General features: G+C 46.5%; 1 protein-coding gene across 1 annotated transcript; it reads right to left on the bottom strand.

Moving 5' to 3' along the window:
- Positions 1-9,952: 9,952 nt before the first annotated feature.
- HHEX (hematopoietically expressed homeobox) lies at positions 9,953-16,010 on the bottom strand. The gene is made up of 4 exons (XM_035025163.1): positions 15,569-16,010; positions 13,389-13,567; positions 13,128-13,178; positions 9,953-11,110 (listed from the first exon to the last, which is right to left on the bottom strand). The coding sequence occupies exons 1-4, from the start codon at positions 15,930-15,932 to the stop codon at positions 10,892-10,894; spliced, it is 813 nt and encodes a 270-aa protein (XP_034881054.1). The 5' UTR covers positions 15,933-16,010; the 3' UTR covers positions 9,953-10,891.
- Between the last annotated feature and the right edge of the window lie 448 nt (positions 16,011-16,458).

Raw genomic sequence — 16,458 nt, 5'->3', positions numbered from 1 at the left:
AGAAGAATTGTAATCAACTGGGGATGCTTTCCTGAGAACTCTTCCTTAGGGTGAGCTGTGATAGGCTTTTTTAGAAACTGAGCCTTGACTCAACCCTAGAACTGAGAACAAGTAGAAGAGGCAGCCCAGCTCAGGAATTTACCAGAGGGCCCGTGAAATGAGAGATTCCTTGCACCCTTCAACACCTCAAATGCATAACCACTGAAATTTAAGAGACTAATGTGTTCTTTAGGAAGATATAGGACAGAAAAATGCAGCATCTTAGCGTTAAATGAAACATTAAAGATGACCCAGTCCAAGCCCCTCATTTTACGATGAAGAAACAGACTCAGAGAGGATTAAGTGACATGTCCAAAGTCACACCACTTACAAAGCAAACCCAGGACACCTTTCATAGTACCTTCATAATCACCAACTGCAAAGTAACAGGAACATCAAAGTGGAGTAGGATGCAAACCAATTTCCTAAAATTACTGCATAAAAATACTCTAAGTACAGAGAGACTTTACGTCCAGAATTAAAATAAATTTGAGGTTCTGTTTCACTCACTTGACTCCTTACTTAGCTTTCTTATCATAAACAACTATGTGTAATAACATAAACAAATTAATCTTGGAAAACTGTCTTTAGAAGAAATTTTTTTTATGTGACAAGACAGGTTTTTATTCATCAAAAGTTAAAGCAACAGGCACATTTTAGAAGAATTTTTAAAATTTAATCTTCCTAAGGGGCGCCTGGGGTGCCCACAGTGGGCTAAGTGGCCCACTCTTGGTTTCAGCTCAGGTCGTGATCTCAGGGTCATGAAATGGAGGAAGGCATCAGGCTTCATGCTCGGTGCAGAGTCTGCTTAAGACTCTCTCTCCCTCTCCCTGCCTCTAAAATAAATAAATAAATAAATCTTTAAAAAAAAAAAAAGTTAAATTTAATCTTCCTGAGTGGAAAAGATAGGAAGTAGCTTAGTTGATACTCCCAGTTCTGATATGTGACAGGTTGCTGTCATTTCTTTCCTCACAGTACCCCTGGTCTTTCTGCCTTCTTTCCTTCTATGTATCTAGGAGTCTCTTTTTTTCTTTTTTTCAGATTTTATTTACTTATTTATTTGAGAGAGAGTGAGAGAGCATAAGCAGCAGAGAGCTGCTGAGGGAGGGAGAAGCAGACTCCCCGCTGAGCAGGGAGCCTGACACGGGCCTTGATCCCAGGACCCTGGGATCATGACCTGAGCCAAAAGCAGACGCTTAACGGACTGAGCCATCCAGGCGCTCCTTGTGCACCTAGGAGTCTTAGAATTACATATGGATCATGCCTTTCGAAAAATAAGTGCCTGGTTATAGTATGTGAACAGTGATATTGTTTTTAGTTTTTATTTTTTATTTTTTTTATTTTTTATTTTTTTAAAGATTTTATTTATTTATTTGAGAGAGAGAGAATGAGAGAGAGTGAGTACATGAGAGGGGGGAGGGTCAGAGGGAGAAGCAGACTCCCCGCCGAGCAGGGAGCCCGATGCGGGACTCGATCCCTGGACTCCAGGATCATGACCTGAGCCGAAGGCAGTCGCTTAACCAACTGAGCCACCCAGGCGCCCAGTGATATTGTTTTTAAATGTTCATAAATTTTGCAGTTTTTTATGTTCAGATGGATTATTTAAAGTAGCATGAAAATCCATAGAATCAACTACTACACACAGTAGCTGGAATGAACAAATAACATCACATAAGGGTGACTGGGCCGCTCCCCCTGCTTGTGCGCACTTTCTCTCTCTCTCTCTCACTCTCTGTCAGATAAATAAATAAAATCTTAAAAAAAAAAATCACACAGGGCGCCTGGGTGGCTCAGTTGGTTAAGCAACTGCCTTCGGCTCAGGTCATGATCCTGGAGTCCCAGGATCGAGTCCCACATCGGGCTCCCTGCTCGGCCGGGAGTCTGCTTCTCCCTCTGACCCTCCTCCCTCTCATGCTCTCTGTCTCTCATTCTCTCTCTCTCAAATAAATAAATAAAATCTTTAAAAAAAAGAAAAATTTAAAAAAAAATCACACAATAACATGGATGAATTTTACCAATAAAAAACTAAAGAAGCCAGAGACTAAGGAGAACATACAATAGGATTCTATTTATATAAAGTTCAAAAATCAGCAAATGAATCTATGTTGTTTAGAATTGGGATTGTGATGGGGCACCTGGCTCGCTCAGTCAGTGGAGCATGCGACTCTTGATCTTGGGGTTGTGAGTTTGAGCCCCATGCTGGGTGTAGAGATTACTTTAAAAATAAAATCTTAAAAAAATAAGATCTTAAAAGAAAAAATCTAGGATCAGGATGGTGGTTTCCCTGGGATGGCCTTGGGGCCAGTGACCCAGAGAGGGGCAAAAAGGGGGCTTCTAGAGATCAAGTAGTTCCATGTTCTGTGTCATCATATGGATTCCAGTCACATGGGGTATTCATTTTGTGAGCCATACACACCCATGATTGTGAACTTTTTGAATGTAAGTTATACTTTAACAAGAAGTTTCCTTAAAAATTAAAATGAAAATAAATTTGACACCATTTTAAAAAATGATTTCATTTGTTAAAAATACATATTTTGTAAACATGATACTTCAAAAAACCTTCTGAAAAGTAAAACCATACAAATGTAAAGAGATTTTAGTGTCTCATGTTCAGACAGGACAGATAATACTGAATAATGGCTAAGATTCAGAACAATATATTCCTGAAATTGCAGGCTTATATTCCCTGGTTACCACTAGCATTGTGCTTTTCTTAATGCCTGAAATAACATCTAAACAAGGGGCAGCTGCTTCAGGCAAAATGGCACTTGGGTGATTTTAAAGACCTTAATGAGGTCAGGTAATTGCTTGGTGAAGCTAAAAATTTTACCTTCAATTAACTAATCAACAGCACCATACATCATCATAACTATCTCACTCCCTTCCACCTACATACCATCGAGTCAATATATGGGAGGCAGGTGTCTAAGAAACCACTTCCTCTGGACGTCTGAGCCTGCACTCAGGGGCCATTTTTTAAACATTTATTGAATTAGTCTGGTCTAATTTACAATTAATGGAAAGTCTGTAGTAATGCAGATTCCATAAGCAGCTAAGGAAGGCTAAAACTTTGAACCATGGTGTGAAGCTAACACATTTTATGTTCCTTCTACAATCGCTTCTTTGCAATTCATGAAATACTTTAAGAAATCATTTAAAAACATTTGGGTTTTCCTGCTTCCAATTGCTAAATGGATGATATCAATAAAAATAGTAGTAATAACCACGAATGGTGTCATTTTTCAGTAAAATAGGTATATTTCAAATAAACCTCTTGATTGAAATTGAGAAGTGTGAATGTGAAATTGAATGAAACTGCCAAATCTGAAGGGAAAAAGAACCAATACAAACCCACAAAAGCACTTCCTCTACATATTCATGTCGGTAAAAAGAGGGGGAAGCACATCATCTTTTAGTGCTTGTAGGCTTAAATACACTTAATCGCGTCCCCCACCCCCCACCCCACCCATGCTGCAGTCCAGCAGACTCTCCTCCACTCGCAGGCCCTATCCTGCTTTCTGCTGTGCTCCTGGAGCCATCCAGGAAAGCTGTGTTTCTGTGGCCAGTGAATAGGAAACATAAGAAGAGTGCACAGCTTGGAAAGGGGGAGAAATGTCTCCCCTCTCCACTGGGGAAGGCTAATGGTTTTCACTCTCATTCTGTAGTACAGCATTTATTAAAAGCTTACCACATGCCAAACACAGTGCTGGATGCAACAAACACTAGAATTAGCCATTGCACTGCTCTATTTCAGAGGTCCTTGTGGAACATTCATCAGTGAGTCATATGGAGAATAAATGTAGGGCGCCTGGGTGGCTCAGACGGTTAAGCGTCTGCCTTTGGCTCAGGTCATGATCCCACGGTCCTGGAATCGAGCCCCGCATCGAACTCCCTGCTCAGCGAGGAGCCTGCTTCTCCCTCTCCCTCTGCTGCTTCCCCTGCTTGTACACTCTCTCTGTCAAAAATAAATAAAATCTTAAAAAAAAAAAAAGAAGAAATGTAATGATACTAAACAGTGTATATAACAGGAACGCCAAACAACATGGATCAGTGGAAGAACTTTTTTTTTTTAAAGATTTTATTTATTTGACAGAGAGAGAGATAGCGAGAGCAGGAACACAAGCAGGGGGAGTGGGAGAGGGAGAAGCAGGCTTCCTGCCGGGCAGGGAGCCCGATGTGGGACTCGATCCCGGGACCCTGGGATCATGACCTGAGGTGAAGGCAGACGCTTAACAACTGAGCCACCCAGGCGCCCCGGAAGAACTTTTTTTAACACCTTGAAAAGTATGAAGCATATTTTATAATGGTCGTGTCCTCAGAAAACTGGAATAGTGCTCCAGTTTATTGGTTTCCTGGTATAATAGAATAATGGGCTACACAGACAGAAACTGCATTATCTCCTATATTGTATTGTAACCCCTTCTAGATTTAATGCTAGACTTGAATTAAGGCAAAAAGATTACATAAAATGAATAGAAACCCCCAACGCTCTTCTTAAAGCTAGAATTATACCCTGCTTGATACGTTCTCAAGACCACAAGAGATTAACAAGGAAGTTCACATGACAACTTTGGTATAGTAATTGAGAGTTTGGGCTTAACTTCTTGGTGACAGTTTCCTTATCTAGAAAATGAACTAATAACAGAATCTACCTCATAGAATTTTTGTGAGGATTAAATGATAGAAAGTATGTGAAGGACTTACATAATGTTAATATGTTAATACATGGTAAATGCTCAATATATGTTCATTCATTTAATTCACTCTTATGGAGCACCTATTATGCATCACGCTGGAGATACACAGCAGTAGACAAAACACAAATATCCCTCATGGCATTAACATTTCAATGAGGAGAGATAAATAATAAATAAGTAAAAATATATACAATTATAGTAATGAAATAGAGAAAAGCAAATTGGGGGAGGGGAAGAGGGAAGAGGGGGTTGTGATTTTAGATTGTGATTTTAGGGTGGCTGGGGAAGTCCAAGCCTGGGGGACGTGAAAGAGCCAGCCCAGAGGTTGTCTGGGGGAAGAGAATTCCAGAGGGAGGAAACTGCAGACCTAAAAGCCAAGAGATCTATGTGACTAGACGGGGACAATACCAGTCCATAATCCCTTCTTCAAAATTCCAGAGCCAAAAACCTCTGAGGATTCTAGTCATACTTAACTCCCTGCTCTCTTTCATCTCCAGGTCTACGAACATGATCATCCCTCTCCTTGGGACAGCATCCCATCTCCTTTCCTCTGCCAAGAGCCTCTGGAGGGTTCTGCCATGACTTCCTGTGCCTGCACCTTATAGCAGCCTCCCCCGGTCACCTCTATCACATTCCAGTGTTACTCAGGGCTTAACTCCTAGAGGGAGTTATATATATATACACATATTTTTTTTAGGTAGGCTCCATATGGGTCTTGAACTCACGATCCTGAGATCAAGACCTGATCTGAGATCAAGAGTGGGTCGCTTAACCAACTGAGCGACCCAGGCGTTCCAGAGCGCTTATCCTGGTCCAAAAAGGGTAGAAAAAAAAAAAAGCTAAACTAAAGAACTGTCCTTGGAGGGATGAGGGTAGTGTATTGGGACTCCAGCAACATCTTCCTCAAACCTAGAATTTCCACCTGAAAACTGAACATTTCTATATATTATAGAAAATCTTGGCCCTAATTGTGACATCTAAAGAACTGAGACTAGGGGCGCCTGGGTGGCTCAGATGGTTGAGCGTCTGCCTTCGGCTCAGGTCACGATCCCAGGGTCCTGGGATCGAGTCCCACATGGGGCTCCCTGCTCCTTGGGAGCCTGCTTCTCCCTCTGCCTCTCTCTCTCTCTCATGAATAAATAAAATATTTTAAAAAAAAAAAAAGAACTGAGACTAGTCATTTTTTATTTTTAAAGGGGAAATAAAATGAATGAGGAAGAGAAATCCTGAAAGGGGGCGGGGAGGGGGGCGGTGCGAGTAGGTGGAGTGGAGAAAAGAAATGATAAAAAAGTAGAGAGGCGAGGAAAGATGAAAGGCAGAATTAAACTACAAAAGAAAAATATAAACAAGTTTCATGGAGACAAACTCAATAGGCATTTCTCTTCCTGCAAATATCCTGGGGGGGGGGGGGGGGGGGGGGGGGCGGGTACCGTTAACTTTTTCCTGCAGTTGTCTTTGGAGAGTGATGAGATTTTTGAGTAAGATTTTGAATGATACCAAACTTCCCTTTCAAATTAGGAAAAAATTCTAATGGTTAGAAAATATGCTTAAAAAAATTTTTTTTTCATGAGAAGCTGTCTCGTTGGCTTTCGTCTGTAAAATCGCTTGAAATCGGCAGTGACCTCCCCTCCCCTGTTCTTTTCTTTTTTCTAAGTAGCTATACGGAAAAGCGTTCAGCCGCCTCGAAAACCTCGGGCAACCGCCGGATGCTCCAAAGTCAAGATCCTCCGCAGACAGGAAATGCCTTTGCCAGCTCCAAGGTCTCCTCCCCGCAGCCCTCTCCATTGTCTGCAGAGATTTGTGTACATCCGACTGAAGAGGTTTACCGCCTGCTACAGCGAATCAAAGAGCTACCTTACAAGAAGGGAGTCACTGAGGGCTTTCCAGTTTTTCTATCTAACACTTGGCGCCCACTGTGTGCCAGGTATGATGTTTGCTCTCAGGTGAGCAGCCCACCTCTCTAGGAACTGCGCTGAGCATTCACATTTCCCAAGACCCCCAACCAGCAAGACAGCCATTCTTCCAGCCCTGCTCTTACCCACGGTGGTATAATTCCTGACATTGGGGCCCCCTCAGCCAGATCTGAAGGGGTAGTTGCAGTTCTGAAGACCCTGGATCTCAGATATTTTGGTGGGTGGTAGGAATCTCCAAAGTGCTTGTCATTTGGATTTAACAACAATACCAAAAAATGTTATCAAGGGGACAGAATTCGATTAGACAAATTACAGAATCCAGCTGGAATTTCACGAAACCCAAAGTGAAGGAAGGGAAATGTTGGGATATCTGATTATTTTTACCAAACTCCTAACCATTTAGAAGCATTCTGGGTGACTCTTTGGTTCTCCACATTCTGTCCCATGTTGTCAGGAGTCACAAAAGTCTCACCTCCACTCACAGATTTAAAGGATCATTGATTATTAGATTTTAAAGAAAAATCAAAAGGGTGAGCTTTTGAGCTTGAGTTCCACAAGGCAGTATAACTGGAATGGGAATTTTGGTAAGGGCAGTCTGTCCCCCTCCAAGTGCACTTCCCCAAGTCCAAATACATTTTCTTGAATCTCTGCCCTGCCTCCATTAAGTAAAATGAATATTCACAGCAATGAAACCACCAAAGAAAAAAAAGTTGTCAGAAATGTTGAAAGAGAATAGGTACTTTCACTATCAGAGATGGTTTCCTCTTTTCCCACAAGATGTTTTATCAGCTTTCACCCTGAGAAAACCATAAAAAGTAAGAAAAAGAAACCTTATGCAATAGTTCTCTAAATAAAATACTACACAGCGGGCTAGTCATCCCTAAAAGTGATGTTGTTTAAAGAGTCAAAGTACATCATCCAACAAAATCAATATCCTATTAAGTTAGAAAGGGTTCTGAATATCAAAGACCAATGAACTGAATAACTTAAAGTATAAGTACATGACCCAGGGGATTAATCACACACTGTCATGGTGAAATTAGGGCAATTCTTCCAATCATTAACGTTTTGCTTACAAAAATGTGCTTTTCTGTTTGTCTTTCTGCTAAATGATAACCGTTTTCAAGTTGAATCTCCTGATAAAAAGAGTTAAAAACAAGACAGGAGTTGTGCTGTAAAGGTCATACATGCTGCTTCAACATGAAATGGCCAGAAGACAAACAAATGAAAAAATGCCTGGATTGTAGGAAGAATTTGTAAATATTCATTGGCAATCTGCAATGGGGCATTTTGAAAACAGTTAAAGCCAACCGGTACCCTGAAAATACTGTACTCTGGTGAACATGCTCTTGATTCTTAAGACTATGTTTAGATTCAGAATATGAGCAACTTGAAGAGGATTAGGAGTAGCTTTAAACTAGAAAACATCCTGGATTCCAGAACTGTCTACTTTAAAACAAGATTTCACCCTTCAACTTTTCTAGTGTCAATCAATACATAAGCCTGTATTTCTCTGCCTGATCATCATGATACAGTTATTCTCAAGAATAAACATTAACCAGAGGTTATCTCCAGGAGCGAAACACACACAAACTGATTTCAGGATTGCTTTAATTCAATATTAGGCCCACAAGCCTCCCATTCTCCAAAAGTCTGATACAGACAGTCCCATTTTCAAGCGAGACTGATTATGACCCTTGAAACCTAGATGTAACCTGTCAGGCAAGGTCTGGGAGTTTGGAGCCTGCAGCTGATGGAAAGGAAGACCCTCCAACTGGAGGTCTACTTTGGACTCCAACACTGAGAAGACACCGAGAATAGGGGGAACCATAAAGATAAAGAGCTTGAACTGAGTTGGGAATTTGGGGGCCGGAAAGGATCAGGTAGATCAACTAGACCATCTCCATTCCACAGATGGGAGAACTGAGGTCAAGAACTAAAACTCCAACCAAATTATTAAACTTCCAGGCCTAGTCACACCTCTCTGCTTAAGGACCTGGTGCTAATTTTCTCCGAAATTTAAATTTGCAGGCAATTCCAGGGGCCTTCTTGGAATCTAAGGAGGCAGGCTGTAACAACTCCCTAAAAGCAATAACCTTTTCACTCTGTCTTCACTGGAGCGCCCATGTCCGGGGAACCATAGCCCTGGTCAGCCATGCAAGGGGCAGAGTCGTTCCTTCAGGTGCCCTCAGTCCGAAGGCACCCACCTTCACAAACAACTAGAGGCCTCCATGGAGGGAGGCCCAGGCTGGACCTCTTCCCCAACAGGCCCCTCCTCCTCATTTTCCTGGAATGTCAGGGACCTGATGGCTCCGCTAGGCAAGCAGCCGGATGCAGTCCCTGGGCCAGTCAGAAACCTCAGGCCATCCTTCCCCTCAGCCCCATACCCCCCTTATGTGGCACTGCCATTCTCCCCTCTCACAGTAGCCCTTCCTCGGCCCTGCCAGGGTCCCACAGCCATCAGACTCTGGTTCCCACCGGCCTCGATGAGCCCCGCTGCCCTCTTTCTTCCTTTCATTCCTCCCCGCCTCCGGCTCCCGCACTGGGAGGAATTACTGGGAGAAGAGAAGCAGGTGAGAGAGGAGTGAGGGGGTATGCGGGCCCCACCTGCTTCTACTCGAGGAGCACCTTAGAACGGCGGTTCTCAAAGCGCGGTCTTCCTACCAGCCACTTTGACATCACCGAGCACGTGTTGAAGTGCAAATTCCCGGTCCCACCCCAGACCTACCAAATCAGAAACTCTGGCGACACGGTGGCCAAGAGTTTCAAGAAGCTCTGCGGGTGCTTCCGAAGCTCGCCGAAGCTTGAGACCCGCGGTCTCGGCACAAACTACTTCCCCGCTCTTCCCCGGCACGCTCCCCCCACCCTCTCCGCGGACCCCCCTACCCGGGCTCGGCCGCCAAGGGATGACGCAGTGTTGACTCACTCCGGTCAAGGACAGCGGCCCGGGCCAGCCTGGGAGCCGAGGCGAATCGATGGGGTTCGGCGGCCCTGCGCTCCCCGACGCAGCGGGCCTCGGCCCCGGCTCTTCCAGCCACCTGGCGCGCCGGGGTCTCAGACCCGCCGCGCTCGGAGTCCGGGGGCGGGAGCCTCCCCCTGCCGCGACGCACACACGTCGAGCCCCTCCCCCACCCCAGCTCCCTCCCCCTCCAGGGAAAGTCCCAAATCTACTTCCCGGGGCCCACCCGCCCGCGGTCCGGCGTCCCGCCCCCGCGCCCCCGCGCCGGGACCCGGGAGACGCTGGGAGGAAAGGTGAGAGGTGTGCGTTTGTTTCCCTGGAAGAATGCTTGGTCCCTCGAGGTCAGTCGTCCCACCGACGGGTTTATTTTATACACAGGTTACTCATTTAAAAAAAACACCATTTTGGTCTTTTGTTTGTTTGTTTACAGTGAACAATTATATATACAACACATTATAAACACTGATATAAAACATAATTATCTACAGTCTACTTACATTTAATTAACCTGCTACTTCTAGTTCATCTGTGATTAATTTTAGTCTCCGACGAGTCAGTTTCTCTGCTTGAATTGGACTGTACTATTCCCTTAACACCTTGGTCATATAAGGTACTAAGTGATAGTGCAAAACAAGCATTTAAGATTCTCATCAACTAGATCTCTCTGACAAAAAGAACACACACATCCCGGAGGCAGGAGCTCTGAGATCATATTGGATTTAAGGCAGCAGTATAAGAATGTAATACAGTGCTTCGGCAGCACATATACTAAAATAAGAATGTAATATAAAAGTAAAGGAAGTTTCCTTTTAAAATATTCCAAGGCTGCCTGAAATGTGGGCCCCCTGAGCAAGGCATACCTCTGGATCTGGGGTGCCCTTTTGCCTTTCCATTAAGTGGGATGCAGATACAGATTAAAAAGTCATTCAAGAAGATCCTATTAAAATCTTTAGTTATAACTTAAAAATTTAACAAAAAAGTTCAAAATTACTTTTTATAAATAGAAAAAACAATTTACTTTTTTTTTTAAAAGGGGGTGAATTTAACCAGTGAAGAGTCCCTTCACCATATAACCTACAATCAGTACATAAACCATTTAAGTCAAAATTAAGGTTTCAGTGTAAGTTTGCTGCTTAGCCAGTGCACCAAATATTTTAGGTTTCCAGAATACCAGAAAATTGATTCCCTTTCTCATAGTTTTCCAGTATGTCTATGGAGATTTTCTGTAGCAACTGTTATTCCTAAGTCCAGTTTTCTGTACATGCCAATGTCAGTGGTCATCATCCAGCATTAAAATAGCCTTTATCGCCCTCAATGTCCACTTCCTGATCAGAATCCTCTGAAATCTCTGATTCAAGGTCTTCCTGGGAGGCAGGGGAGGGTGAACATTGAGAGCTATCCAAAGCACCTTTATTCTGCTCACTGGGCAAGTCTTGCCTCTGGTCACAGGGATTGTCCAAACTTTCCAGTTCTTCTTTTTTATTGCTTTGAGGGTTCTCCTGAATGAAAGGAGTGAAAATGGAAATTGGTAGGCTTGTGAAATATGGAGACATAAGATACATGAATCAAAATGTGTTTTCATTCTCTTTCATCTGTAGAATTTTTAGTTTATCTATTGCTTTCATCAGCTATAATCTTTATTCAGAAAATACATACTTGTGCTTCTTTCTCATTTTGGAAGAAAAGAGCCGGTCATATCAAAGAAAGATTATTCTCTTGCCAGGTAAGAACAACCAGTCACAAATATAACAGCGTATTGTGTCAAATGAACACTTAGCTCCAGCCCATACTCATGGCCTCAAGATTCTTAAAAGTTTAGGGGAGGGAGAGATTAGATCACTACAGGTACACACAATCTTCATTCTTCAAGTGTTTTTAAACCTTGCCAATTAACAGGGTCTTCCAGACATTTAAAAAATATGAATGCTAAGTAGTGAATTAAGGGAAAGTTTCAAAATTATTAGATTGAATCCTTTTTCATCCATTTTCTGGAGTAAATTTATAAACTTATAAATACACGTAACAAGTTACAAAATCACGGCAAAGGTAAAAATGCAGAACTGGAAGAATGCTGCCAACTGCAAAGGGAGACAATTAACTACAATTTACTTATAATCCAGGGGAAATATCTGGAAAATATATTCCCATATTACAAAGGAACCACTATTTTTTTTTTAAGACTTTATTTATATGACAGAGAGAGAGAGAGAGAGAGAGCACAAGCAGGGGGAGTAGGAGAGGGAGAAGCAGGCTCTCTGCTGAACAGGGAGCCCAATGCAGGGCCCCATCCCAGGACCCTGGGATCATGACCTGAGCCCAAGGCAGACGCTTAACGACTGAGCCACCCAGGCGCCCCAGGAACCACTATTTTAAAAATCCCTGGTAAAGTGCAGTCAAGCCTTTGACCAAGAACTAAGTAAGTAAGTGAATTTTTAATTGTTTGTCTAAAATAGACATAAACACTACAAAGAAATATGATATATTCCTAAGGGTTTTTTTTTTTAAGCAAGACTATAGAATAATATATTCACCAGGCTTGCAACTAAGTAACAAATAGATGCACAAGGTCAGAGATTGAGAGGGAATCTACAAATTTTTAAATCATGTTAGAGTAATGAAATTATGGGAAATTTATTTTCTGTCTCAAAGTGCTCTCTGTGACACCATCTTATTTCTAATGAAAAAGTTATGATCACTAAATTTAAAAATGTACACTGCTTTCAATTTCCCCACTCCTATTATTGTTTTCAAAAATATTTTATTCTAAACTGTATATACACTGGCAAATGAACAATTCAGCAATTGTCAGATAACTTTGGAGAAGACATCCAGATTGGAACATCAAAAGCAAATCTTCAGCTTTAAGTCAATAGAGGTTTTTCAAAAACTGAATTAGCCTTTACTTTTTATCACATCTTGCGTAACAAGGTCATTGGAAAAAAGACTGTTAGTAACTTGAAGCTACTTTCCAAATAGGCTTGTATATTCTCTTACGTGTCTTATATTCATTTTAAGAGCTGGTATTAGATGGGAAATAATTTTAAACTCTTTGATATTTAATCCTTCTAAAAAAACAGTGCAAACAAGACTTAGAGGTGTTTATTTCCTTATATTTACCCTTGAGCTCTGCCTGGTTTTATTATGGCTGTGTAAATAAAAGAAACAATTTTCTCCCAAAGATAACTGCTTAAGTCATTTACTGTCAATTACTTTATCTTTCCTGCGTTAATTAGATAAACAACATATGGAGTTTATAAAACAATTAGCCCGGAGTTTTACCAGCCAGTGTGTGAAAACCCAAGCATAATTGATATAGGAACTGCATTAGGTGCTTTTAGCATTACTGCCACCTGAGCAACTCATCCTGAATTTCAGCAGGACTATTTGCCTTTTTAATCAAGGTGAAGAGGTTAAATAGTCTCTCAAATTACTTTTGCATACAACCCATAACAGGCCTCGCATTGAGATAACATGATAAAAATATTTATTTCCATAGAAACACAACCATGTCGATACCTGTTTCAGTCGTCTCCATTTAGCGCGTCGATTCTGAAACCAGGTTTTAACCTACAGGAAAGAGAGAAAGAAAACTTGCCACGAACCCAAGCGACCTGGGGAGTAACGGAGAAGCTGCCGGGCGGCCGTCGAGCCGGCCAGAGCTCCGGGCGGTAGACAGCGCGACGCGGCACGCCCGAGCGCACGGCTGGCGACACGTCTGTCTTCCGCCCCGCGACCCCCCGCCCCTGGAATCTGCCCCGAGCCCGCAGGCGCGCTCACCTGTCTCTCGCTGAGCTGCAGCATCTTGGCCAGACGTTTCCTCTCGGGCGGAGAGAGGTATTTCTGGGTCTCAAACTTCTTCTCCAGCTCGATGGTCTGGTCGTTGGAGAACCTCACCTGGCCGCCTTTCCTTTTATGCAGAGGCCTCTGCAAGAAAGGGCTCCAGAGCAGGGGTTTGCCTGCGGGCAGCGAGAGCGGCGGTTAGTGACAGCCCTGGAGCGGCCGGGCCCTGGGGAGTAGGGGACGCAGAAGGACACTCAACCTGACAGGTTCACACACAGCCACCCGCAAGGACCCAGTACGTTCCCACCAAGACACGTGCACACCCAGGGCCACACACCTACACTGCGTATGCACACAGACCGCCCTTGTACGCTCAGACGCGCACGGACGGCCATCACAGGCACAGCTGATTTCAAACGCACAAATCTTTTGATCCCCCAAAGAACACCCACTATAAATGGAGCCTAAAATACCACGACACTCTTTTAACAAGTCACTCTCGAATTTATACAGAACTGTTGGCGCCTCTAGGGCCTGTCCCTTGGTGAGCCGCACTTTCCAAATGCCCGAGTGTGTGTCTGTCGGGGAGGAACCGGGCTGTTACCCTCCTTGGGGCGTTCCGGCCAGGCGCCGCCGGCTGGAGCCTGCTCGGGAGGCCCTCGGGGCCCGGGCGCCGACATTAGGCCGCTCGCTCGTGGAGCTTCCAATCCTGGCTCCAGGGCGCTGCGGCCTCCTCTGATTTCACACCCGGCGGCGGGGGCGGCCAGTTAAAGCTACCCCGTGGGCTATGGCAACATTTCCGTCAATGTGTTTCCTGTTGGTCTATCTCGAAAAGCCCTTTGCTTCCTCCTGCGCGGTCCCAGCAGTAACCCAAGGAAACCCAGGGCGCGCTCTGTGAAAACGTTTGCCCCAGGCCCGGCCCGGCCGAGGGTCCCGCTCCCGCCCCAGCAGGCGAACAGAGCCACGCCGAGGCCACCGCACCAAACCCTCGAAGCTGGAATCAAATATACAGTAACTTCAAAAAAAAAAAAAAAAAAAAAGAGCTACAATATAATCCCCTATCAGATCTTAACGATGAGAAAGGAAGGTGGAGGGCTGAGCTAGAGGCCGCGTCATAAACATGAACATGTCTTTATTTCCCCCGGGGCTTCAGATGCCAGAGCCGCCAAGGGCCACCCGGAGCGCGAGTCACCGTTGGTTTATTTCTTAGGCCGAGCGCTGAGGGGACAAGCCCCGGGAATACCAACCATATGCCCTAGGTGTCCTGGCTGCCTTTCCTACTCCAAAGACCTGTCAGTCAGTCCGTCCGTCCGTCCGTCCGTCGGTCTGCAGGCCTGCCCCCAAACACTTTGAAAGCTGGCATTGTTGGGTTTTTTTCCCCCAGATTTTGCTTACGTCAGGCTTCAGACTAGTGCAAAACAGCTTCGGGGGGGGAAAAAAAAGGAAGCAACTGGTTATTTTAGCTGCCATAAAGTCACATCCCACACAGAGGAAATGAACAATATCAGAAAAACGGATCCCGGCTATCAGAAGTCGAGTGTTTCCTGAATTTGTCTGTATTGAGGATGTCGATAAAATAATCAGCAGCGTGCACTACTCCGGGGGAAGGGTCTGCTTCATGCAGCCAGGAAAACACTTAACAGCTTCTGAAACCAGATTTACTCCTATCGAGAACTCAAGATTTCCTGTATGAACGGAAAGGGTCAGGCTCTTTCACTGCACAAGCTTGTTGAACCAGGTCCAGCCTCGTAACCGCCGGGGCCCAGCAGCTATCCCTGCCCAGCAGGACCGGCCCGGGGCGCCTCAGCACTCCCTTCCCCGCCCCTCCAGCTAAGGGGACCCCACCACCCCGAGCGACGCGCGCGCCCCGGGGCTGCCTTCGGCCGCCAGCCCCCGCGGCAGTGCCAGAGGTCTCGCGCGGGCCCGCGCGCCCCGACGCCTGCAAGGTGCAGGAAAACCAATCTGAGTCATGGTGCGGTCAGCCCCGGCCGCGCGCCACTGGGGCCCGCGCCTCCCGTCCCCGCGCGCGCCCGAGAGCCGCTTTTCGATCGCTTTTGCCACAACTTTCTATTGCCTCCCCCTCCGCCCCCGCCGCCTCCTGGACGCTGCCACCTGCCGGGTGGCGCCTTCCTCGCCGCCGCCGCGGCTCGGCCCCGCCATGACCCCGGCCGCCTTACCCAGGGGGTCGTGGCGGAGCAGGGCGTGCGTGTAGTCGTTCACCGTCCGCGGGAAGGGGTACAGCGGGCCCCCGAAGCCGCCGGGTCCGTAGGCGGCGGCCAGCGCGGCGGCGGAGTGGTGCGAGAAGGCGGGGTGGATCGGCGTGGGCTCGTACACCGGGGTCCGGTAGGAGGACACGAGGCTGGTGAAGGAGGAGTTGGGGGACGGCAGCGTGGGGGCGGGGGTGGGCGCGGCGGGCCCGCGGCCCAGGATGTCCTCGATGTAGAACGGCGTCGGGTGCGCCGGCTGCAGCAGCGGCGTGGGCGCATACAGCGGCACCCCCACGGCGCCCGCCGCCGCCGGCCCGGGGTGTGGGTACTGCATGGCTCCGCTGCGCTCCGGCCCCTCGGAGAGCTGGCGGCCCGCGCCGCGGCGCTACATTTATCCGCGCTCCGCGCTCCCGGCGATAGGCTCTGCCGGCCACGGGGTGGGGCCGCGCTCTCTGGCCCCTTCCTGCCGCCCGTCCCTGCGGCCAATGGCGCGGAGCCCCGGGAGCCGCCTCCCGCCCCCACCCTCGGCCCGCCCCCGCCGGCCGAGCTCCCGCCCCCCGGGACGCGCTCGCTCTCAGGCTCCTGGGACCCTGCGCCCCGGTGCCCGGCCGCCGCCGTCGCTCGGGGCTCCAGGCACCCTGGCCCGGAAAGCCCTCGAAGGAAGACCAGGGTCACGTCCGTCGTGGGGACACACGAGGAAAGTAGCGCCTGGAACACGGACTCAAATAGTTCCAGCTCCTGCCGGGAGGCAGCTCTGCCGAAACTCGGGGGGCACTGATCCAGGCCCGGGCCCAGGGTGGCAGCAGCCGGCCCCAGGCGCGGGGCAGCTAGACTGGAGCCTGGCAGGCGTAGAGGCCACC

This window comes from Mirounga leonina, unplaced genomic scaffold (genome assembly GCF_011800145.1).
Source record: "Mirounga leonina isolate KUSES-001 unplaced genomic scaffold, KU_Mleo_1.0 Mir_114, whole genome shotgun sequence".
NCBI classification, from domain to species: Eukaryota; Metazoa; Chordata; class Mammalia; order Carnivora; family Phocidae; genus Mirounga; species Mirounga leonina.
The sequence above is the reverse complement of the archived record's forward strand: the minus strand, read 5'-3'. Positions and strand labels throughout refer to the sequence as shown.